This window comes from Struthio camelus, chromosome 11 (assembly GCF_040807025.1).
Source record: "Struthio camelus isolate bStrCam1 chromosome 11, bStrCam1.hap1, whole genome shotgun sequence".
NCBI classification, from domain to species: domain Eukaryota; kingdom Metazoa; phylum Chordata; class Aves; order Struthioniformes; family Struthionidae; genus Struthio; species Struthio camelus.
This window is the reverse complement of record NC_090952.1, coordinates 11,157,410-11,180,895: the sequence shown is the minus strand read 5'-3', so window position 1 is coordinate 11,180,895 and position 23,486 is coordinate 11,157,410. Positions and strand designations below refer to the sequence as shown.

General features: G+C 42.2%; 1 protein-coding gene across 7 annotated transcripts in view; it reads left to right on the top strand.

Moving 5' to 3' along the window:
* GRIA3 (glutamate ionotropic receptor AMPA type subunit 3) overlaps nucleotides 1–23,486 on the top strand; it is a 156,376-nt gene that overhangs the window by 124,788 nt on the left and 8,102 nt on the right. For 3 of the 7 annotated variants that reach the window (XR_011143383.1, XM_068956614.1, XM_068956617.1), the window contains exons 13-14: nucleotides 8,478–8,725; nucleotides 9,286–9,400. Coding sequence is in view for 6 of the 7 variants with exons in the window: in XM_068956614.1 (XP_068812715.1) it covers nucleotides 8,478–8,725; nucleotides 9,286–9,400 (363 nt within the window). In the remaining variant the exon portion in view is untranslated. Of the gene's footprint in view, nucleotides 1–8,477; nucleotides 8,726–9,285; nucleotides 21,981–23,486 lie in introns of those variants that run through there. The other 4 variants (XM_068956620.1, XM_068956616.1, XM_068956619.1 and 1 more) reach the window with 2 other exon arrangements.

The window sequence follows — 23,486 nt, the reverse complement described above, 5'->3', positions numbered from 1 at the left end:
GTTTTAAAGAGAGTAGAAAATCAAATGTGACATAATTACAAAAGAAATGGTTTTCCATGATGTAATGTCCTTAAGCCTATGTATTAGAAAGAAAAATGTATCCTCGTGGGAACTAAAATTAGCCGCTCATCTGTCATCCACTCACTGGGAGGGATATGTTTGTATGGAACCTGGGGACGAGGTGCCGCAACCATTTTATTAGTGTCAGCAGACAAGCCAGGATTCAAAGAAACTCTCAATCAATACTTAATAAACATTTCAATAAATCACTCCTTTATCTTAATTATAAAAAGTACATATGTTAATATATAAATGTTATATATTATATATCATTATAGTGTAATATATTGAATATTCTTGTAAAAATATTGAATAGTAATTGCATATAATATGTATTAAATCATGCAAATTGTATATGCCTGTTAGCTCTACTTGTGTTTGCTGTTCAGGCTTTCCAGGACATGTATATCTCGATACTGATTTAGAAATCAGTTTAAGTAGGAATAGGGTTGCTAGTTGCATTACGCAGGTGATTTGTTTCATAGGGTCAGGCAAAGTGTGTGGAGACCAAGCCTATGGTGAAATACAGCACAGTGGCTGATAGTGGGTTAAACTGGTGACTGTGTCTTTAGCACAGAAGGGAAGGAGAGAGCGCCTGGGGGAGAAATCGCTGGCTGTTTGAATGTTCTACTTTTTGGAGAACAGCTCTGTGATAATGCTAATGACATTGCTCAAGTCAGTGAGGACCCTGGGTTTTCAAGTCTCTCCAGCTTTATGAAGTGCTGCTGTGTCACATTATTATGTGCTTGTTAGGGGTTCATCTAAAATACATGGGTGCTGATAAATTACTGACAGTGCTGCTACTGTTACTTTCGCATAATTAGAAAATACATTAAGGTTTAGAAGCTCTAACAGTGTGGATAGGAAACATCGCCTCTTGCAGTCCACTGGGATTTCTCCATCACTGCCTGTATACTGGCCTATTTGGGCTGGAGCTGGAAACTCATTAGGCCGGGCAGTGTTCAGGTACCGCGCTGGAAACGCTCTTCTGCCTTCGCTTATCCAGGGCCAAACGCGGAGTGGGCAGGCGTGGAGCGAGCGCTGCCGTGGGCAGGGAGTGTGAAAGAACTTGCAAAGGCAGCTTGTGTCTTGGCAAAGCGTTTCATTTTAATTTTCTGATTGGTACTGCGACATGGAGGAACGGACAGCAGCAGAAAGCAAGGAGAGGAATATAGCTTAGCGTGGAGTTCAGTATTGCGCCAGGAAAGGACGCTTTAAAAATCTTGATTTACGTTCTGTTACTCTGACTGCTACTGACATGTCAGTGAGGGGTAGTTACAGCCAGAATGAGTATTTGCTTGTCTGTTTATTGAATTGAGCTCACCTGAGAAAAGATGTCTGCTAAAGCAGTTACAGCACATTATCTGCCTGCTGCCAAAACTCACATTTTTAAAATGCCCATGATCCATAGGAAGATAGGCTCAAAAGAAAACTCTTATTCTGTATTGTTTGTATAAGATAAGGTAGAAAATTCTCTTATAATTCAGGCACTACATATGTCAGGTGTAGAAAAACCGTGATATTGCTGATGCCTGGAGGATTTTTTTTGCGAGCTTCTTCCTGAGCTGCCCGTGTGCCTGGTGCTGCTGCTTGAGCCTCCTTTCCCAGCTCCCTCCACTACCTCCCTGTTCGACTCCCACCTGGGCCCTGCTCGGGCACAGAAATACCCCGGCGGGTCAGAGCGCTCCTGTCGGGGCAACTGCACAGACAGACAGTAATCGTCTGCACAGCCCCTTGCAGAGATTATCCCAATCTTGACTTGAGGGACCCTAGAAGGAAGCCAGCAGCCCTGCGTTTTGTGGGTCTGATCCTTCAGCTCTCTGTGCTTGCCTTTCCTCAACAGGGAGAGAGAGAGAGAGAGAGATACTGGTTCTAAAGCAGAAGTTACAACTTTGTGAACTGTAACATCAAACCAAAATGACAGTGTCTCACATCACAAACTTGACTGTGAAATATTAATGTCTACCAGTCCACCTTTTGCTTTACATTTATGAGTATGTTATATTTGTGTAGTCCTATGAATGTATGGACTAATTCAAATATGTGTGCTTGAGCCTTGGTTATCTGCAGCATCTGGTTATCTGCAAAAGTAACTGCATTCATAAACTGTGCCTAGGGCTTGGTAGATCTGGGGACTGGCTTTGTCAGTGCCCTGTGCGTACTCATGGCATCTGACCTGTTTTCATCTGCTGAGAGTGTAATAAAAACAAGAGGTGCATGTAGTGATGGGATTGATTTTTCTGTCAGTATAGGCAAGGAAATTGCTGGCATCACAAGTTATATGTGGTTAAAAGCTGCGACATTGATCCATCAGACTTTGCCCTGTGACCTTCAGTAAATGACATCTCTGCTTTTCTGCCCTCAGTTGGGAGAGGGGGTAATGGTACCCACGGGCTTTCGGTGAGACCTAGTTCTTCCTCATTAGTAAAATGGCTTGGAAATCACAGGCAGAGGCACCCACTTTATAGTCTTGATCTCATGTTTTTAGCATTAACATAATGCCGTGATGCCCAGCTCCATGTGCAGCAGAGCTGCGTGCAATGGCGGAGGGCTCTGCTCACCACCCCTCACCCTTCCCAAACGCAGTGGCAGGAGCGTTAAGCTCTCGTCCAGAGACCAGGGCAGCGGCAGCCACTCCATGGCAGGGTTTGCTGCGCTGAAAGCCCAGGAAAGCAAAACTAAAGGATCTGAAAGTGATCCTAAGGCCAGGAGACGGAGATGGACCAGGGCAGACTTCTGGCGTTTTTTCGCTCCTGTCTAGTAACTTGCTCCCTGGTGGGTCATAACCTGGTGGATTCATTAGCAGCTGCAGAAGAGCTAATTGCACACATGGAAGAAAAGCAATGAATGATGGTAATGAAGTTCAGGTTCACATTTAACTGCCTAAGTTCATGTCAGTGAGGCGTGCATCTATATAATGGCAGCATGTATTACTCAGATTAAATACCTGCGCTGTTCTTGGTATGGACCTTTATGTTTTGTATCAGCAACATCTGTGCAACTTAGGACTATAAATTCCCCTTGTTAAAGAGCTATAAAATGGTCATAGAGCTGGTATAGTAGGAGAGTATGTTAACTCTGCTACTGTAGGTGCTTTGTGGTTGTCTCATTCACGCTTACTGCACTTGCACATTGCATTTACTGCATTTCAATGCATACTGAGCGACTCCAAAGTATATTAGAGATTAGCCTGGAACCAGCCCTGAGACCAAGTGCAAGTAACTGGCTTTCTTCCGAGTCTTCTGCCTTGCTAGTGAATTATTTCCATTTTTTACGGTGATACAGCCAATCATGAAGAGTTTCCCTGTTTTTCCTCATAGCCCAGCTCATGGATTACTGTGGGAATTTTTTCTCTTTCTCTCCTCTCTTTTTGTTTAAGTTTGTTCCTCCCTCTCTTAGTTTTGAAGACAAGAATAAAAAATTTAACATGAGTACAACCTAAAGTTTTAAACATAAAAAGTAAAAAAGGAGACTATAAAACACATTTTAAAAGTAACATTGAGTGGAGTGAATTTGGCTCATGACTGGAGTACTGACAATGCTCAGCTCCATGAGAACATATTGAGCTTTGCTGTTGGGAAACAATTTTATGGTGCCTGTCTTAAGAAACCAAGGACCATTTTGATCATGTTAATAGAATATTCAAATAGGATGCGGGAGGCAGTTTTGAAGAAGACCTGCAGAGAACGGAGAAGATGGCAGAAAGGACAAAACGGTCTAAAATGGGCAACGGGCACCACCGTAACATTTTAAGCATAGAGGAAAAATACCATTTCTTTCAAATACAGTAGTTTCGCCATTACTTGGAATTGGAGGGAACTGCCACAGGGTCACCTTTACAGAAGTCTGAGACACATGTCCACACTGGAGAAAGGTAATTCAGTCAGTGGAAGAGGTGTCAGTCATCACAAAGGTATTTTAGAGGTAGATTTAACCAACACTGATGAATCGTCCAAGATGTGCTGGGTTTTGCATCGTATCTGTAGGCAGTTTTAAATGTGCAAATGTGAAACCAAGGCATCTGGTCCTGTTTGATAGAAGCAAGGTTTGCTGATGCTGGATTTAGCTCTTTTTGTTGTTGTTGTTCTTGAATGGATTGAAGAAATAACTGCAATTGATGGGTAAATCTGCCTGTTTTCTGATGTATGTAACACTTAAGTCCAGCCTGGATGAAGCTTTTCATTTTGATGTTATGGTACACAGTGGGGTTGGTTGGTTTGTTTGGTTTGGTTTGGTTTGGTTTTTGTTTTCATTTAAATGCTGGAACCAAACACACAAACTTGGAGAATTAGAATGAAAAATGAGGTTTAAAATTGGGGATTGATTGAATTGGCACTTTCTTTTAAAGTAAAATCATTGCAGCCTAAGAGAAATACATATTTAGGTACTGATCTATAATGGCACAAATGAAGTAAATTCCCATCCGTGGCAGGTAGGAAATTAGAGCTGCTATAGCTGTTAGCACTGAAGGGTGTTGCCCGCACCCCAGGGAAAAATGCACCCTTACGGCTGAGGTGACAGAAATGTGTACGTTTCATATTTATGCATAAACATCTCCAAATAAAGGAGGAAAAACAGCATTATTGACTAAGCTAAGGTTAGGTCTATTTATATCTACAGTAAGCTTGTGATAACGAAAAGAGGCTTTAATGTGTCCCAAGGCCTAGATGAAACACTGAAAATGTTGCTTTTAAGAAAAAAAAGATAATAATATCCCCTTGAATCCCAGGGAAATGTGTGTGACGGACTTCTTGAGAGCAGTATCAAAGAAATGAAATGGGAGTTACAGAGGGAGTTATTGCAGTTATGGGCTTTGAATTGGTTTAAATCTTGTCTTTTAAGCTTTTTTTCTAAAGATCTCTTTAAAAGTAACACTTTAATGAGAAGGAAAATGTTTTACTGCTACTGAAATCTAGCAGCAGTGCAGATCTGTCAGTGCTGGTGACTACCTTATTTCAGAGCATAAATCCTGTTTTTCCCGGCTGTGCCTGCTGTCTGCCCCCTCCCGCAGGTGTAAGACTCGTCCAGGGGTGACACGTCAGCTCTGGCAGAAACTGTGACATACAGTGTGAACGCTTGCAGGGGAGGAAAAAAGGATGAACACCTTCTTTCAATACAAAATTTGCAGGTTTATAGTTAGAAAGAAATATTAGTTTTCTGGCAGTCTTTTGGGGCTTCCGGTTTTCAAGGCAACTGGAAAACTAGAAAAAGAAGAGTGCTCAATCAAAATACCATCTTTTGTATCATCAGTTATGTATTTGACTACAATGATCTTTGGTCAGCTCCTCGTTTCATTTAGTTGAGGTGTAAGATACTGTTCTTGGGACAAAAAGCTCCCTAACCAAACCTCTGAGCGCTTCGGAGTAGGTTTTTTGGCTTTTTGCGTTTTCTTTGATGGCATCACCTCTTTCTCTAAGGCAGCTCATCCCAAATAATTATTTTAGCCTCATTAGGAAGTCAGGACTGACTGTGAAGAGCAGTGCCAAGGGGGCACGAGGGCCAGGAGCAGCACAGCCCTGGGCGCCTGCCGGGAGGCAGGCACAGCCCTCGGCCATCCGGCTGCTGGGAAATTCACAGGATTCAACCAGGATTCCCCATCCAAACCCTCTCCCTTCCTAAAACAGTAAGTGTCAGGTGCTTTTCTCCTTTGTTGTCGTTGGGTTTTTTACCTTTTCCAGTCATTACATGTTCATTACTCTATATACAATACTATGTTCATTACTAGAGTGCATTTTGGCCTACCTCAACAGACCAGATCAGACCAGACTGCTATACTCATGTAGTTGACTTGGTAGTAACAAGATCTTATGAAAAACATACCTGATGGAAAAAGATGTGAGTAATGATCGTATAGAAATGTGTACTGATTTTTATTAACCGTACCATACAGAAGAGTTAAATGAAGGGAGCAAGCTATAAAGCCTAAGGCTATTTGTTGACGTTTAAAACGTTGGTGGTCTTATGAAGCGTGTGGAAATTTGTATTTTGAAGCATGATGATAGTCACCTTTTGCTCTTGGAACAGGGAAAATGCTTTGTTTGGACCATTTACAGCTCTGAGTGTGCTGTTGGCACTCATCAGATGACTATTATTATTAAAAATGCACAGATGTATTGGCAATTGCTTTTAGGTAGTCAGGCCAGCTGGAGAGAGTATGAAAGAACTTATTAAAGACAGATATTCCAGAGTAAGTTAGAAGATGAAAGGGAAAAGAAATTATGGTTCATTTGTGTAATTAAAGGTACACTCGGCAGATGGAAATGAGCAAAAGCGTATTTAGTGTATGCAAAATCTGTCAAGGAAAACCACTTTAGCTTTCTAAAAGATAGAAAGAGAAACAATAAAGCTATATTTTTAACCATCCTTTTGTCCCTTAGATGCCCATTTGTAAATGTAAATGTGCAGGTGGGTTTGTACTATTTATATTACAAGAAGATTACGGTTGTAAGGACAAGCACCTTCAAACTAGGACACATCCGAATCATCATTGCTTATGCAGTCAGTGTTGGCCAACCAGCCTGTCCCTGTAATGTTTCTGCAGGAGCGTGTTTTGTAAAAAGCGCAGGCAGGCTGGGTCTCAGTTAACTCCACGTTCTGCCTAAACCATCAGCTTTGCTCTTGTACAGGTCCCCACCAGCTGCCACCAGGCTCGGCCACCTGCGATGACAGCAGCAGCCACGGAGCCACCGGCACCACTGTGGTGGCACCAGCCACCCCATTTACACTCCCTTTCCCCAACTACTTCTTCATTCCTCATACGTGAAACGAGAATCCATATCTCCGTTTTTTATCCAAGAGACGCTCTCCATTTAAATCCCTCTTGCTTGTTTTTTAGTCCCCCGCCCAGCCAGCTCAGTCTTAACGAAGCTGCATTATTGGTGTCTCTCTGATTTCCCCTTGTCGATTGTGATGATTTTAATTGGATTGCATTTTCAGTTGTTTTTCAGCTCACCAGGAAGGATAATTAAAATAAAATCTTGCCCTCTGTGCTCCTCTCTATCAGTCATAGCTACATTCGCTGAGCATTTTAATATGAGGAATGGCAAAGATAGGATTTACTCTCTGTGAAATGTTTGGAGAGTGGATGCTGAGCATTGTATTAGTCGAAACATGTTAAATTATCCTGAATGAAGAGGAAACATGTCTTGATCTTCAGGCTGATCGACATTAACAGTCATCTGCCACAAGTTTGTTAAATTTGGACTAGATCTAGCTCCTGCATGCTTCATTCCCATTCTGCAAGGAGCGGCTGTGAACAGGAAACAGGCAACAATTTGGAAGCATAAATGCAAGACAACCACAGCTTAGACTGAGTCTTATATAAATCCTTTGAATTTCTAAACTTTACCATAGTATAGTAAGCATTCCTGCCTTCTATCAATCAAGCAGGAAATTTTAAGTGATAGTGCAATATATGAATACTTGAGATTCTTCAGATGGTTTTAAGATGTTTGGATGGTTTAAATATTGCTGGAGGGGGAGAGGGAGAAGGTGAAGTAACACACTCCTCAGCATTTGGAGATTCACAAAATATGGATGTTGAACTAGATGTTATGATTGGCTTGGTCTCAAAACCAAACAAACTGAAAAAAATAAACATACACTGCAATCAAGCAGTTAACCAGCAAATTTTTCTGCCCACTACAAATATCAGAGTTTTTGCTATCTTTTAGGCAAATGTGAAACTCTGACCAGAGAAAGTTGGATCACTGATTAGTAAAGGTGGTTAGTAAAGGTTTTTGTAATTAGTATTTGTATCCCTCCTATGAGCATTATTATAAGAGGCCGCTAGAGCGGTTCTCATATCATAAACCTTTCATCACCTCTGTGAAAAGCACACACTGCCTTGCTGGGAACTTTTCATAAGCAAATGTCTGTGTTTGCTAACAGTCTGCGATGGAACAAAAACCAATACTGAGGATCTGTGTGAACAGGCGAGTCTTCTTTGCACGTGTTGGCCACGAGAGATGAGCTCGGATTTAGCATTCTCTCTCCGCCTTGGTGTTAGAGCAGTGCCCTTATGGGTAAGAGCACTGCGTTTGGCATTAGAGCAGCATGCTCGTGGATAATAACACCGCCTAACAGGAAACCCTGGGAATGAGGTGGGCATGCACCATTTCTCATTCTGATTACCAATTAAATGGCAATTAGTGGAATAAATGTCTCAGATGTGGTTCCTCCCTTCCCAACCACTTTTTTTGTTTCGTAATTGCTCGGGGGGGGGGGGGGGGGGTAGCGCGTGTATCTTGCTCTTAATTAGCTGTACTCTTTCAGTTGTTAGCCTTAATCAGCTATAGGGTGTTAATTGCTGGAAGCCAACCAAGTCCAGGGAGCTAGGCACCATGCTAGGTCCAGTGTACGAAGACCAGGTCACCAGCAGGAATTGTTCTTCACTTCCTCTCTTTCCTCCACCCCAGAGATCAAAAATAGCCGTCTACGAGAAAATGTGGTCATACATGAAGTCAGCAGAGCCCTCCGTGTTCACCAAAACGACAGCAGACGGGGTGGCACGGGTGCGCAAGTCAAAGGGGAAGTTCGCCTTCCTGCTGGAGTCGACCATGAACGAGTACATCGAGCAGCGGAAGCCCTGCGACACCATGAAAGTCGGCGGCAACCTCGACTCCAAGGGCTACGGCGTAGCGACGCCAAAAGGCTCGGCATTAAGGTGGGTGGAATAATATAACAATATCCGTGTTGTTATAGTATTCCACCTACCCTGATGTATTGTGTTGTCATTTTCTTTCTTGTGGATTTTGAGGTAACTTTTAAAGTTTAAAATCTTCAATATTCCATGGAGTTAAATAAGACGGTAAATTATGGTTTCATTTATTTAATGCATCCATTTTTTTTAGTGTTCTCTTCGTGTTGTCCTCTCTGATTGTTTGTTGCTGTTTTAATTTTACAGTTCAATGGCTTTTTCAATTTAAATGGTAAAAGCCGAGTTAACCTGCCATATGTGACGAATGTTAACTGCATGATGTGGTGTTCTTGTTACTTTTTTTCTCAAAGACGATTTCCCCATCCCGCACACTTCAGTTTTGAGCAAATGTTATCCTCCATGCCACCTTCCAATATTTAACCCTGTATTTGCTGTACAAACATTTTTATAGCTCCACGTTCTGTGAAATTTTAGCCAATTTGTCCTCTTGTGCTCCTTTTTTTATACGTTACGATTTCCTAAGCATTTGTGCATTTTTCTTACAAGTTATGTTTTATCGTTTCAAGAAATGCTGTTAACCTGGCAGTATTAAAACTGAATGAGCAAGGCCTCTTGGACAAATTGAAAAACAAATGGTGGTACGACAAAGGAGAGTGCGGCAGCGGGGGAGGTGACTCCAAGGTCAGCCTCAATGTCACCACAATCGGGTACCTTAGCAAAGAGTAATCGGCAAGGCTGTTATTTTGCTTGTCAAGGAAAAAAAAAAAGGAATTCAAACCATTTGAATAATTGGGGAGGGGGGTGAGGGAGAGCCATTTGGTTGCCCAGTAGCTCTTTTCAAAGAAAGTTGTCTTTGCATCAGCAGCAGCTTTGGTCAAGCTTGGAAACCTTATTTAACTAACAGATAGAAACTCCAATATTGGTGAGAACCGTGCAGAAGGAATCAGTGTGTGCAACTGGATGGGACCCCAAGGATCACCTCCAGCAATTTCAGAGAGGCTTCCTTCAAGGGGTCAGGTGCGGCAGTGCAGACCTGACGGCGAGAAGGCTCCCTTCTCCTTCGCTCTCTTGAGGATGGGTCGAGGAGGGTGGTTAATCTTGGTGCAGCTCGGGTTCAAGAGAGCAAGAGTTGAGCAATGATGATAGCAATGGCGTAATGTTAAACAGAGATGTCACCCACTGATGGTAAAGTAATAGCAACAACAATATATAAGGAGCTAGAGATTGCAGCTGAAATGGGAGATATGTTGCTTGCAGCAGTGACATATTGAAATGATGCACTAAAGTGGAAATTAAGCTGAAGGAAAGCGTTTTTAGTAAATGCTGTCTAGAATATTCTGTCGCCTTTTGTACCACAGTGGCCAGACTTCTGTATGCATCTGTGCAGGAACGCTGGATTTGTGTTTGCTGGGCTTTTAAAGCAGATGTTATTTAAAATCCTATCATCTCCCCTGATGCCAGTGGCAAAGCAAAACTTTCATTGCCTTCTAGTGAGCTACGGCTTCCCCCCAGTATCTTTAGCAGCCTCTATGGTAAGCTGATTTTAATCAGTTCACGTATTGCAAAAGTTAACTACTGTGCTTTAATATTGCCAAAACTTACCTTGTAAAACTAACTGACAATTTCTGTAGCTTTTAACCTGGCAAAGAGAAGCTGTAGCTAGAATAGGCTGGATATTATTTGTCACCTTGGGCACAGGAATTACCAAGAAAATTAATTTAAAATACATTGTTATCCTGAAAAGGCCCAAGATTAATTTTCATAGTGGCAGTCTCTAGTAAAACCAGTTCCTTAAGGAACAATAACTTCTAATCTCTCTTATAAAAATGCTTCAGCTTTGGTCCAAAATCAATAATAACACTATTTTCAGTAAACTGCAGTTTTGGACAATTATTGCAAATTACTGCTGTATTCCATTAATAAGAGTTGATTACAGCTGGCTAGTTAGGAAATTACTCTGTTACTCATCTCTGATATTAGCAAAAAGCCTCATAAAAGGAAAGAAAAGACCTCAAATTCAGGTTTATTTAATAATTGGAGTTCTGCAGTGCTCAGCAGCAGCTCAGAGAAGAGTGTGAGTTTTTTATGTATATGCTCATCCTTCATGCAACATTTTTGTATAATGTTATACTTGCCAGTATATTAAATGTTTAATATTCTCCTGGGATCCAGCACTGTATTGCCTAATACTGCCTCCATGAAAGAAAACTCTTTGTACAAAGCAGCTTCAATGAACTGCATTGCTTCAAGTTCATTGAATTAAACCCAGCCAACTAATGCTTACAGCCCTAAGGAAGCTAAAAAGGATTTTAAAAATGGTCATAGTTAGAGCAGGGTCATCCTTCCATTTTTGCTTGTGCTGAAAGACCCTTTAAAAAGAGTAATATTCTCTATTAATAAGCACTCAGCCCTGTTCAGTAAATGTGGAGGGCAAAGTCAGGTATGCTATGATAAACTATGCAGTGAAGAGGGAAGAACAAATTTGATGACGCTTGTTTTGCTATTTTAATCTGTAAATCACAAAGCCCTGTCTTTCCGCAGTTTGTTGTACTATGCTGTGATAAAGGACTGCTTGTTTGTTCCAGCTATAAACGTCAATTATTGGGGGTTTATTGCTCAGGCAGCATAAGCCACCAGGGAGCAGAATGTGGGTCAGAGAAGGAGCTTCCCTGGGGGGAGAAAAATCTGCAGAAGCCTGAAGGAGAGAAAGGTGGGGGAAGGGGCTGGTTGATATTTATAGAGATGTCATAAATCAAAGGGTTTTTTATTATAAAATTGCTTTTCTTCTACGGTAGCATTTTGTAGGTACTTAATTCCACAGGCTTGATTCCACGGCATTAGCATAGAGAGGGGGACGCTTTCCCGGCAGCATCCGCTGACAACGCCAGCCAGGAAGGCAGAGTTCGGGCTGTGCCTGAGCTCTGTGGCAGGGATGTCATCTCCCCGCATGGGCCAGCGCTTGGCAAGTGCTGGCACAGCCTGCCATGCGGTCACCCTCACTTGCCTCCCCTCTCTTCCTCTCCTCCTCTTTCTCCCACCCAAAGCCTGAGTTCCCCTTGTCATCTCATCCCACTCACATCTCTGCGGTTAATTGTTTATAAGAACATGGTTTTATTTATAGAGTATTTTAGAGGAGTCACTTTAAAACGGTTCTTTTTTTCCTTAAGGAGATGGTACTTAAGGAAAATTGAATCAGTGGTCCAAAAGGACTGGGGGTTGAAAGTGCATGATGCAGAGATGCAGAATTTGAATCGTTGTGGCACGTTACTGACTCAGGGCGGCACACTCTCTACCAGTTAAGCTGACAGACCACCTCTCTTAGCTTATCCAGTAGAGGCCCAGCCTTGGGAGACAGCTGCCCTGAATTTGTAATCATCCCCTTCCTGCTTCCTGAGCAAATGAGCTTTGTACAGGTTTGAACCATTACAGACTGATGGTGTGCCAACTTCCTAAGTTGAATTTCTCTGTAAGACCTGTTATTCTAGCTTGCATTGAAAATCAGAGGTGAGTATGCAACCTGTTTGCTTGTGCCCATCACTGTGCCATAATGGATCTGGTCACACAGAAAACTCTCTCCCCTGCGCGTCCTCCCAGTCGGTTAGCATGTGGTTTCCCCGTATTTGGGAACCAGTGATTTGGAGGTGAGATGGTGGCGTCATCCCTTGTTTCCATATGTTCACTGCCACTGGAAAATTACCCAGTGACTTGGAGTGTTACAAGGACTTTGAGTCTTGCAGTAGGACACAGAAAAGGTATTAAATTGACTTACTGTAAGATTTTTCCATGTAGTCCCTTCCAGTATGCAAACTATATAAGGTTAGTCATGTGCACATCCAAAACTCACATAGGCCACTCATAATTTAAGACTGAAGAGATTGTACTATTATTATGAAATAAGTTTAAAGGGCCTCAGCTGACATATGTTGTATTTCCCCTAATGTCAGCACTTGTCAGCTCTAGGATGTCCCAGAGGATAATGATCTGCCCTGCAGTGTCTTGCTATGGTCAGCACTGCACCAGGTAGGGCAGTTCCCAAGTTTCAGTTGCGGTCTTTCTTTAGGAAGACTGAAGGGGGCCTTGCTCCAGCCATATGTAATTCCTGTGTGATGCATAATAATGCATGGAAGCGGACTTAACTGTTGCTGACATCCTGGCATGTGCATCAAAATGTGTTCACTTAGCTCTATTAAATGAACATGAACTTCATTTCATCCATTGGATTCGTGGCAAAATTACACAATATTCAAAAACCTGTTAACATGTGAGCTGCCTTCTCAATTGTGTGAGAATGCGGAGTAGCCGTTATTTTTGAAAAAAAAAAAACCCACACTCCAGGAAAATTGTTACAGCATATTACCAGTTTGGAAACTAATTTATTATTTTGTTTATGACACAATCTTATCATCTTGGAGCTGAGTGATGGCTGAATAGGAATTTAACAAGAAGTAGACAAAACGGGATGTAGCTGGAGGTAGCAGGATGAGTGACTTAAGTGAAACTAATTATTCAGTTGCATAGGAACAATTTTCTGCTAAGATAAATTTCTATAGTTCTGCTGCTCATACATTTCTTGTATTCTCATACTTTCACAGTAACACGTAATGACAGCTAACGTAGAAGGAAACAGTTTGAATTTAGCATCTAGCCAGGTTCATATGCCAAGTGTCCTTGTTGATTATTTGACTTAATTTCTTTAATATATTCTTTTTTAGGCTGATATCTCTTTCAGAGTACGTCTGTGAAGTGATGCTTGATGTAAAACTACTTAATGTTTCAGTTGTTTCTTTTTAATCACAGAATTATTTTTCCAGAGTGCTAGTTAAATTGTGCCCTTGGAACCATACTTCATAAAGCATCAGATTCTCAAGCCCTTCCGAGATGTGAATGTGGCCATTAGCAGATGGGATTTGTTCCCCCATTTCTCTGTGCTATTTTGCTTTGATACGTTTGCAGCACAGCAGTTAGCATTTGCAGCATAATTTTTAAGTGGCATATTTTTAGAAGAAATCTGTTACACATTATTTTAGATGATACCTGACATCTAAAGAGCACCACTGCCAAACATGTTATGCTTTAAAGGGAACATGTGGGGAAATGACTATCTTAAAAACATGCAGCACAATTTATCTGAGCAATTTGTTTGAAATTATGTTCATCAGCATGGATTTACTTGCCATGCTTTCTATAGGCCTGGGTTATGAGCTGGAAAAAGGATAAAATGGCTGATTAGAGCCAGTGGTAGTAGCACAGAGCTAATTCATGCTCAGAGCTAGGAAAGTAATATAAAATAATGATATTGTGCAAATTAGTGACAAAGCAAAATAATACTTTAAAAGGACGACATCAAAATATTTGTTTAATTGACAGATATTATTTTATAGCCTACTAGGAAATAACATTGTGCATGTTTTGTACCAATAATGAAGTCTTAACTCTCCAAGAGTTCATCAGAGCATCTCATTCAGAGCACTGCCAAAAAGGGCAAAGAGCCTGCTTTGATTTGCATAAAACGTATATGCTCTCGTGCAGATCACTGGAGGTTGTTTCACTAGGAACGTAACTAGGAGGCTCAGAACCACAACTGAGGAAAAGCATTTCATGCAGCCTGGGAAGCAGCTTTTGGAAAATGGTGCCTTGCACCGAGAATTAGGAGCTGTTTTGCTTTGCTTTTATGACAACCTTTCTATTTTTCTAACTATCCTGGGGATCAGCTTTGCTTTCTTGACAGAGCAGGCCCGAGTCTGCGAGGAAAAGCATTTGTGCCGTGTTCACTGTGGGTAGGGTTGAGCCTCATACAGTGGCAATATATCCTGCCTCTATGGCCACAGAAATTCAGAAGAAAAGCTGTGACGCATGCATTCATTTTGATAAGACCTGTGGTGATTAAGAGTTATTTTCCATAATTTGCTTGCATGAGTCATTTATCCTGCAATAAAAGCATCAGCATGGGAAGAGCTGAGGCGAGCCTCCTTGGGACTGGAAAAAGGAAAATGAGCCTGTCCCAGCGACAGGAGCAGGGCCCTTACTTTGAACATTTTACTGGGGTTTCGGGCTTGGATATTTCCACTTTAATGGTAACTACTGTCACTTAAAATACAAAGGGAGAATAACTGCCTTTGTTGTTCTTCTTCAAAGTAGTTCTAAATTTCAGCGTTAAGCTCCCATGCGCGTGGGCACCGCTGTTAATCCTGGTGGACTCTGGGACGTGGCTCTGCATACCTGCACTGCAGGCACAATTTGGACACCTGTAGCCTTTTGCCACCAGCTTAGCTATTCCCTGAGTGCCTTGTGTGCCCGTCGGACTAAGCAGCACCTACCTGCAGCCTGCTGAGGACCAGAGAGCAGGAGGCTCAGAAGAACTACCCCAAGAGGAAAAATAAATCATAGAAGACGGGGGGAAAAAATGGATGTTTCTAGAGGCAAGAGAAAGAGAAGGTGAGGGGATAGCCTGCATGTAAGGTAAGTTGAGTCTCTTGCTCATATCCATCCAGCTTAGGAAAGATGCAAGTAAAGACAGGGAAGATACCGTGTTGCTGTTTCAGAAGAGGTAGGTTTTAGCCCGACTTCAGCCATCTGGCCCTTCTTGCTGTGCCCCTCTGTTTAGGTCGTTCTTGCTTCCACCCTCTCACCACATTGCAAGTTGCAGGCACGGTTATAACTGAACTACAATGACTTGTTATGGTTTGCATTCACTAATCCAATATGCATGTATTATTGCATTAGCACTTGGCACTTCTATTAAATTATGATCCTGTTAGTATAGCATTTAATTTGTTGGAGCTACATTTATGAAACATATGAATATACTCTCCTAGAGACAGTTGCTGCTGCCAAACACTGGCTGCAAACTCTCTGCAAAGAGTAGAAAAACTTGCAGTCTCAGCTGGTATCACATCTGGCCTTACACAAGTATATTTAGAGTGTGTGTAGGTGTTATATTCACATTGTGCATCTGTGTATGTCTTCCATGTTACAGTAAATACAGCATCAGTTAAAACTTGATTTTTAAAATGCATACCTGGTTGCTGCCATGAAAAACCCCACAAATTCCACAAGGATGCAATGGTTGCTCCGGCCTGCCTCTAAAAAAATAATACAAGAAACCTTGAAATGACCAAAAGAACACTATTTATGGAAAAGCATGATAATGAAGACAAAATTGAAGTTCCTTTGTTATGGAAACTTGAGCTTGTAGCTACTAAATACTCAGCAATAACTAAAGAAACCTATCCCCTGATAGATCATTTGCATAGCTTTCACATGGCCAGTGCAAAATCTGTGTTGATCACCTTTTGCAAAGCCCCTTATTTACAAACAAGTGCTATCAGAGCAGAATTAAGATACTAAGTTTGCCAATACAGGGGTAACTACTATCCTTTAAATAGAAGCAGTCCTCATAAACCATTGGGCACCAGCTGCACTCCATGTAATTATGACAGATGAAGACACTACCTGTATTCATCTCCTGCATTTCCTAGCTCTGTTGCTGGCAATATGACAGCATTATATGTATGTATGTATGTATGTATATTTTGCTTGCTAATCCAAGATTTTTGTCAACCTGTGACACCATTCAATGCTGAGATGCCCAAAACAGGCAAAGCATGCAGTGACCTCCATTAAATATTTAGAAGTCACAAGTCAGCTCTCATTAACAGATAGTGATTAACCACGGTTGGGCAGGCTGAGCAGTGCACTGCCGTCCCTCACGTGGGAAGCTGCTCACCAACAAGTAAGGCCTCAACACCTTGATGGGGGGAAAGGGAATCATTTCTGGTTGTACTATGGAAAAAAAATAGTGTCCTTTTACTGGAGGATTTCACAGTGTTGGGATATATGGGGATGGAGGTGCATGTTTTTAATCATCTTCTCAGTTTAAAAATTTTTTGTGTTTTCAAATTAGATGGCTTTCACTTTTTATCCTTTCCTCTGCTCATCCATTAAGCATTTCAATCCCTAAAACGTTCAGTGTTGTAGGTGTGCAATTGCTGGTTAACACAGGGCAGAAGAAAAAAATGATGGTCTGAAATGGTGCGACAAAGAGTTCAGTTTTTAAAAAAGAAAAGTTTTGTGATTTTTAACGAATATGTTCAGTGTGAAATACTGAAGATCACTATTTGAGACAAAGATAACAAACAGGAATAGTGAGTGATTATATTTCCTTAGACAAGCATTTTCAGGGCTCTCTCCACTCCTGCATGAAGTACTGTGTAACTTTATTCTTTTAACAAACAGAGTGAGTTTTAATGATAAGCCAGTTTCCATCCTACATCTTCCCAATTCCATATGTTTAGATACATAACAAAACATGAATTTATGGAACAGAGGCATTGCTAAATCAGGAAATTATGACAGGATCTATCTTGGGATGCTCTGATCTAGGAGAGAGCGGAGCACTTGGACAATACGTTTACCCTAAGGTTTTGCATCTAGTCAGAAGTTATTTCAGTAGAAAGATCTGACAAAAAGGCCATCCAGTAGTTACAGCTCAGACTGGGATTTATAGAGCTTGAGGGGATAAAGTGCCTTATATGATTTAGACTGGTCTTTAACCTCTAGCAATGCCCTCCAGAGGGTAATGCTGGATTTGGTATCTCTTCCAGGATTGTTTCTATCTTTATATTGTAATGATATCAAGATGGTTGTTGGTTAGATTTTTTTATGGTATCCTGTCAGGTTGAACAGAGTGCTCAGTCCTGACTATTACGTTGTGCAACGTCCTTTCCTGCAGCGCGCCCGTACGATTGGGTTTGGGGATGTAGGTTTTGCTGACTTGCTTGCTGTTTGACCCACTGAGTTACAGTGAGCAGAGTTAGAGGCCTTGTTATTAACCTCCTTTCGTAACTTTGTGACTGAACAGCAACACTCATGATTTGACATAATGTGTGGCGTTGGGATTTCTCCGCAGGCCTGGAGGTATGGCGCTACAATCTCTGCCAAAAATGGTGCAGTCATTTGGGGAAGTTTTCCCTGTCCCCTTCAGATATTTCTCTCTCAGGTCATGGTAGGAGGTGAAACTTCCTACGTATTGCACCAAACTTGATACGCTGCTTCCCCTGAAGTTAGTGGATATTTGCCAGTGATATCAACAGGAACAATTGATTCAGTGTTTTCAGTAGTTTTACCCTAAAGGACTTTAAGAAGCTTTTTCAATTAAAAAAAATGCTTGTTTGTTTGTACCTTATTTCACTTCCCTTTTCTCTGTCGTTATGAGCTGCATATAAGAAATGTAAACATTTCATGTCCAGGCTCTTTGATGTTGCAACTTTATTAGTTGGGTTGTGTTGAAATCAGCAATTCCAGTAATGCTTAAGCCAGCAAGGACAGCTTTGGTTATAAGGAACAAGAGAAAAATGGTCATAAGGAACAAGAGAATAATTCATGCCATACAAGTTAGAGTGCTCTAAATATGTCAAATTCCTAAATTAAAGGGATTAGGTAAAAATACCAGGTTTAGAAATAAAGCTCAAAAACATTTTATAATGTACTAATAGAGACTTGGTACAGTCATGCGCTTTAGCCTCCTTCATGTCACTGAGATTTGCATGGAAGGGTGAAGAACCCTTTGCAAGGGATGTAGCTGTTGATCACAGTTTCTCTTGCTTAGTAAATGCTGCATGTTAACTCAGTGAGAGGACGTCACTCTTCATTAATCTAGCAATCTTCAGAGGGCTTGGTTTGCCAGAAACCTCCTGTGGCTTTATGTTGCTCTGATACCACAAACCAGTCATAAACCTGACCGAGCCAGATACTAAACTAAATTTACAGCTATTCTGCAGTATTTGCAGTGTGACGCAGCCAGAGCCCAAGGGTACCTCTGACTCTCTGGTTTTGCCTACCCTAATGTACCCCTAATAGCCAGTGCTGGGATACAGCACAAACAGCTTTTCTGTAAATACCGCAGCCCTAGTGATGTGTATGTGCATTTTCACAGGATTCCTCAAACTAGCATTATCTGGCATGTAGTGTTGCACTGTCGAGAAGAAAAGGAAAGGGCATGTTAGTGGCTATTCAGATTTCCCCGTGTGGAAGATCTGGCCATCAGTATATTGTGAAGTTACAGCTTTTGCCCTTTAGGCAGAGCTGTTTGCAGTGGGCAGGGCTGCTGCTGGCCACACGCACCGTGCGTTCAGGGGAGCTGCCGTCTGCCTTGTGACAAGGAACTCAGTTGCCACCAGCCAAATTTCTTAGCTTCATCAGGTTATCTCCGTGTCAGACAGCAAACATCCCTCTCAGCCCAGCCCCTTGAACATGGGCACCCAGGTCTTGTAATGTGCTGGCAGCCCTTTCCTCTTCTGTGTAGAGGCCAGTTCACTGGAGCCGTGGGGCTGAGGGCCTTTCTGGCTCTCAGCCCCCTATTCTGCTCCCTTAAACCCCTGCCAAACAGTTGGTTCATCTTGATTTTTGCTTATTAATAGTCCTGTTACAGGCAAGTTGCAGAATTGTGCTGGCCCAGATTTCATGTACGTAGGGAAGTGTGGACGAGCGGCTCTCCAGGAAAGCCAGTAATTCCTTTCAGCATCAACACCACCTTGGCAGGCTTCATCATGCTGGTCATTCCATTAGAGCACCGTGAAGTATTTCTTTATTTTAGATACTTTAGTTAAAGCTCTACTTCCTTTTTTTTTCCCCCTGACAGGGTGAAAAAAGATTTGGGGCAAAAAGAAATCCAGGCCCTGCCTTCCGCTTTCCATCCCCGCTGCATTGGCAGTGGCATACCATGTTCTCGTGTTTCACCATGGAGCTAGCAAGTGTGATTATCACCTCTGTTGCACACTTCCATTTCCTCAGCAAATGCTGCCGCCTTCACATCCAGCTCTGGAGCTGAAGGGAGCCCTGTCCCCTGTCTTTCGGGCTGTGGCAGGGAGCTGCTCTTTTCTGGAACTCTTTCCCTCTTCTGAGCCTTTAGCTCAGGGCCCAAGTGGAAGAAGGAAGTTTTCAAAACCAGTGTAGAGGTCTTATTGGTGATATGATTCTGGGCTCCCTTCGAGCTTTTGGGTGATTTCTTCACCCCATACCCCCAGAAAGCTACATTTGGACTCTCAAGATGCCACAAGTAATGGTGCTGACAAAATACAATGCTGTACCCTGTGCACCAAATACTGTACAAAACATGAGGAACTGACTGATGATGGGTGGAAGAGTTACTCCAGTTCATCGTCCGTAAAACCAAGAGGGCAGAAGGTGCAAGATCAGCCTTTGCTCAGCCTCCTTCCTAAGGGGCTCAGGGAAGTCCATTGACCCATCTACCCCTGTGCAGCTTCAGCTCCAAGGAACCCTTTAATTAGTGCTTTAAGGAGCCTTAATTGCTATGCCTTTTTTGTGCAGCTCCCTTTTTCTGAAAGGTTGTGCATAAAAATTCTAAATTAATTCTGAGCAAAGTTTCATCTGCTTTGAGAGGAACAACGTGCTATCTGCAATGTTCATTGGCTGTCCTTGGCAATGATCTTTTTTGGGTATAACATTTATATTACATTCATTAGAGTACAGAATGGGGTATGAATTGTCCAAAGCTGCTCCAGTCGCCACTTAAATCTTTATTGGTTGCCAGTAATAAACATGACTGTGATATTGCCTAGAGTTTGCACTGAATAGCATGAATGCCACTCAAGCACTGGTTATGGACAGCTGACAAAAGTCTAAGGATTACAGGGTAAGGTGCTGGAAGTGCATCCTCATCCTGTGCATCCATGCCCAGGAGACAAATGGACAGACGGACAGCAAGCAGCTACATACAGCAGGCTGCTGTGGAGCAGTTGTCGTCAGGACACCTGATCTCTCATTACTGGAAAATGGAGCTTTTCTGGCAAGATCTGCAAACTGGATGTTCTTCTGATAAATGAACACCACTTTTTCCAAGAACCTGCTCTGGCTCTTTTCAGCTGCGGTCAGCATCTGTTCAGCTCAGTGCACTGTTTGCAACGCTGGCACATAAACATGATAGTAATGGAAATCAAAGCACCAGCTTTTGCAGTTTTAAGTGGAACTTCACACTGTCAAGTGTCTTCCTTAAACCTGTAGGAGCTGGAGAGAGGTCACTAAATCAAATCTCTATGTTAGAGTACCTATGTTATGTAGGTGCAAGTGAAATCATGAAAATGAACCTAAGCGGTCATTAATGAAATAAAAAAACTGTTATAATTTGAGAGGAGCATAAGTTACACCTTCTAACACTTGGAATTGATAAAGAGCTATTTGTTTGATAATTAATTTACTTTTCATCTACTTTCAAATACTTCTGTCCAGAAAGAAAAATTAGAATGACCTCAGTTTTCTTCAAGGAGAAAGAAGTACTGCAACTAACCCAAAACTGCTGTTCAGCTACTGTGGCAAGAGGAGACAGGACAAGTCCCTCAGATGGGGTAAAAGTTTGATGAAGAGAAATAAGAACGTAGAGCAGAGGTGCTCTGGGTCATTGTATTTCCTCATTTCCATATTAAAATGGCATAGATGGAAATATTGGGCTAACACTGAAAAAAGCAGCTTTCTTCTGAGGGAATCATCTCATGTGTAAGCACAGAGAAACATACTCAACCTGGAATCAGTGCTATATTTTATGCAAGATCACCTTCATGACAAAGAAATGCTACAGCGATCCCTAAATTTAGCAGGAATGGTGACCAAGATTTTTTTGACTTAACTGGAAGCTTTGGGGACTAATTTCGTGGGCTTGATTTTAATGAGTGCATGCACAGCATTTTTTGGAAACTGGTTTGCTCTGTGAGCCCCATTCTGTCACCTGGGGTTGGCCGGCATGGGCAGGCAAAGGGTGGTGGCCCGGGGTCCCATTTCTGATGAACCGTAAGGAGACACGTGCCCTCTGGGACAGTGCGCAGCACAGGCAAAGGGAAGTCAGCTCCTTGAGGTCATGCCAGACTGCACTTGGGAAAAAAATCTCACCGCCCCTTGTTTTCGAGCAGTAACTAATAGCCAAAGAGGGAAAGGTAATACTGCCAGCACGCCTTGGGTCTTCCCACAGAGGAAGAGAGAAATCAAAGTGCTGAAACACTGATAAAAAATGTCTCTGTGCAGGAGATTTTAATAAAGTGAAGGCTGTGAGAATAGGTAGGCACCAAACTTCCTACAGCCATTCCACTCTTAAATAAATCAACCACAGCAAACGGGCTAATTTGCCCATAGGGGCAGTATTAATCAGTATTAGGTTATTTGAACCATTTCCCTAGATTTGAGTCTTCAAGTTGTATGTGGATGTTAGCAAATAGCATTTTAGCTGAGGTTGGTTAAGCTGCCCAACGAGACCAACATCATGTGACTAAGCCTGGTTTAGCCAAAGCTACTAAATGTGGATCACAAACAAAAAAGAAAGGCTTGTTGGAAACAAACAAAGGAACAAAACAAATCCGTCAGTTATGATTAGGAGGAAAAACACTGCAAGTTTCTGCGCAAGAATACCATCCTGCAGCATAGTGAGTGCTGACATCGTGATCCTAATTGCCTCAGCTCATGTTCTTCAGAATACAGAGAGCACCAAGAGAGCACAAGCCCTCAAACCTCTGAACGTTTTACCTTGATAAAAGCAACAAAACTAATAGAGAGCTGATCTGAAAACCACAGAGGGAAAGATGAAAAAGAAGCCTATCGTCAAGGAAAGTCAGAGGAAAAATAGCCAAAAACATTAGGGAAAGTAGTAAGGACGTCATAAAATATTCCGTACAGCATAAGAACAGTAAAGTAACCTAATTAAAAAAGCAGCTGGAAAGCACAAAATTATCCCAGTAAAATGATGAAGAAATGTAAATCTTTAGGAGAGGACCCAGAAACAGAAGGAATTGTCCTGTAAGCCATTCCTGGGCAGCCTACCCATTGCAGCCAGCCAGGGAGCCCTTCCAGGCTGGCATGCCAGAGGGCACATCTGATGGCTCAGGGCTGACCCAGCTCTGGCACAGCCTTCCTGTGTAGCCCTGGGCAAGTCAATCTTTCTGTTCCTTTGCCTCTAAGGCAACGTAGAGCCTCCCCATAAAAAAATCACCCTTCAAGGAAACAGTGCCAGGGCAAGCTATGAAAAAATCACCTTCCTACAGAAAACAGACCTCCCCTACGGAAAAGTTCCTTCTATAAAAGCACATTTCTTTAGGTGAAACACATACAAACTACAAGAGCAAACAAAACACTTGGCAGCTTGGTACCCAGCCACACTTGGCCTTCCAGGGCAGAAGCACCCTGAGTGCTGGGCACCCTGGCTGGCCTCATCCTAGAAAATGTCAGGGACCTTAGCAAGGCTCGCAGTTCCAGGGGCCTTTTTTTTGGATGGGCTGAGCTGTAAGCCGAGATGCAGTGCATGAGGGTTGGTATTTGAAGTGTGCTGTGAGTGTTCACTGGGTACTGCTCTGCTAGAAAAAATACCAGGATCCGGAAGTGCCCTTCTGCACCTTCATAAGCACCTCAGCCAAAGCATGTCTAACTCTGATTTATTAAATTGAACAAGGCTAGACAGCTATTCAGAGACGAGTAATCTCAAAAATGTTGCAGACAACCAGTCTCACTTCTCAATATATTTGCTTAGCTTGGGAATTCGAAAACTAAAGAATCCAGCCCCGAACGAAGTTCAAATCACATCTCAGTGTAGTCAGGTGTTTAAGTGGGGGCCTGCTGGGACCAGTCCAGCAGAAGTATTCAGCCTTCTCTCAAGTACGGGAGGGATGTATCTTCTAAAATTATACTGCATGGGGGACCAACTCACATAGTAAGAGGTCTCAGAGTTAATTTCTTAGAAGCAGACAAAATTGTTGCTTAGGAATTTGATCAA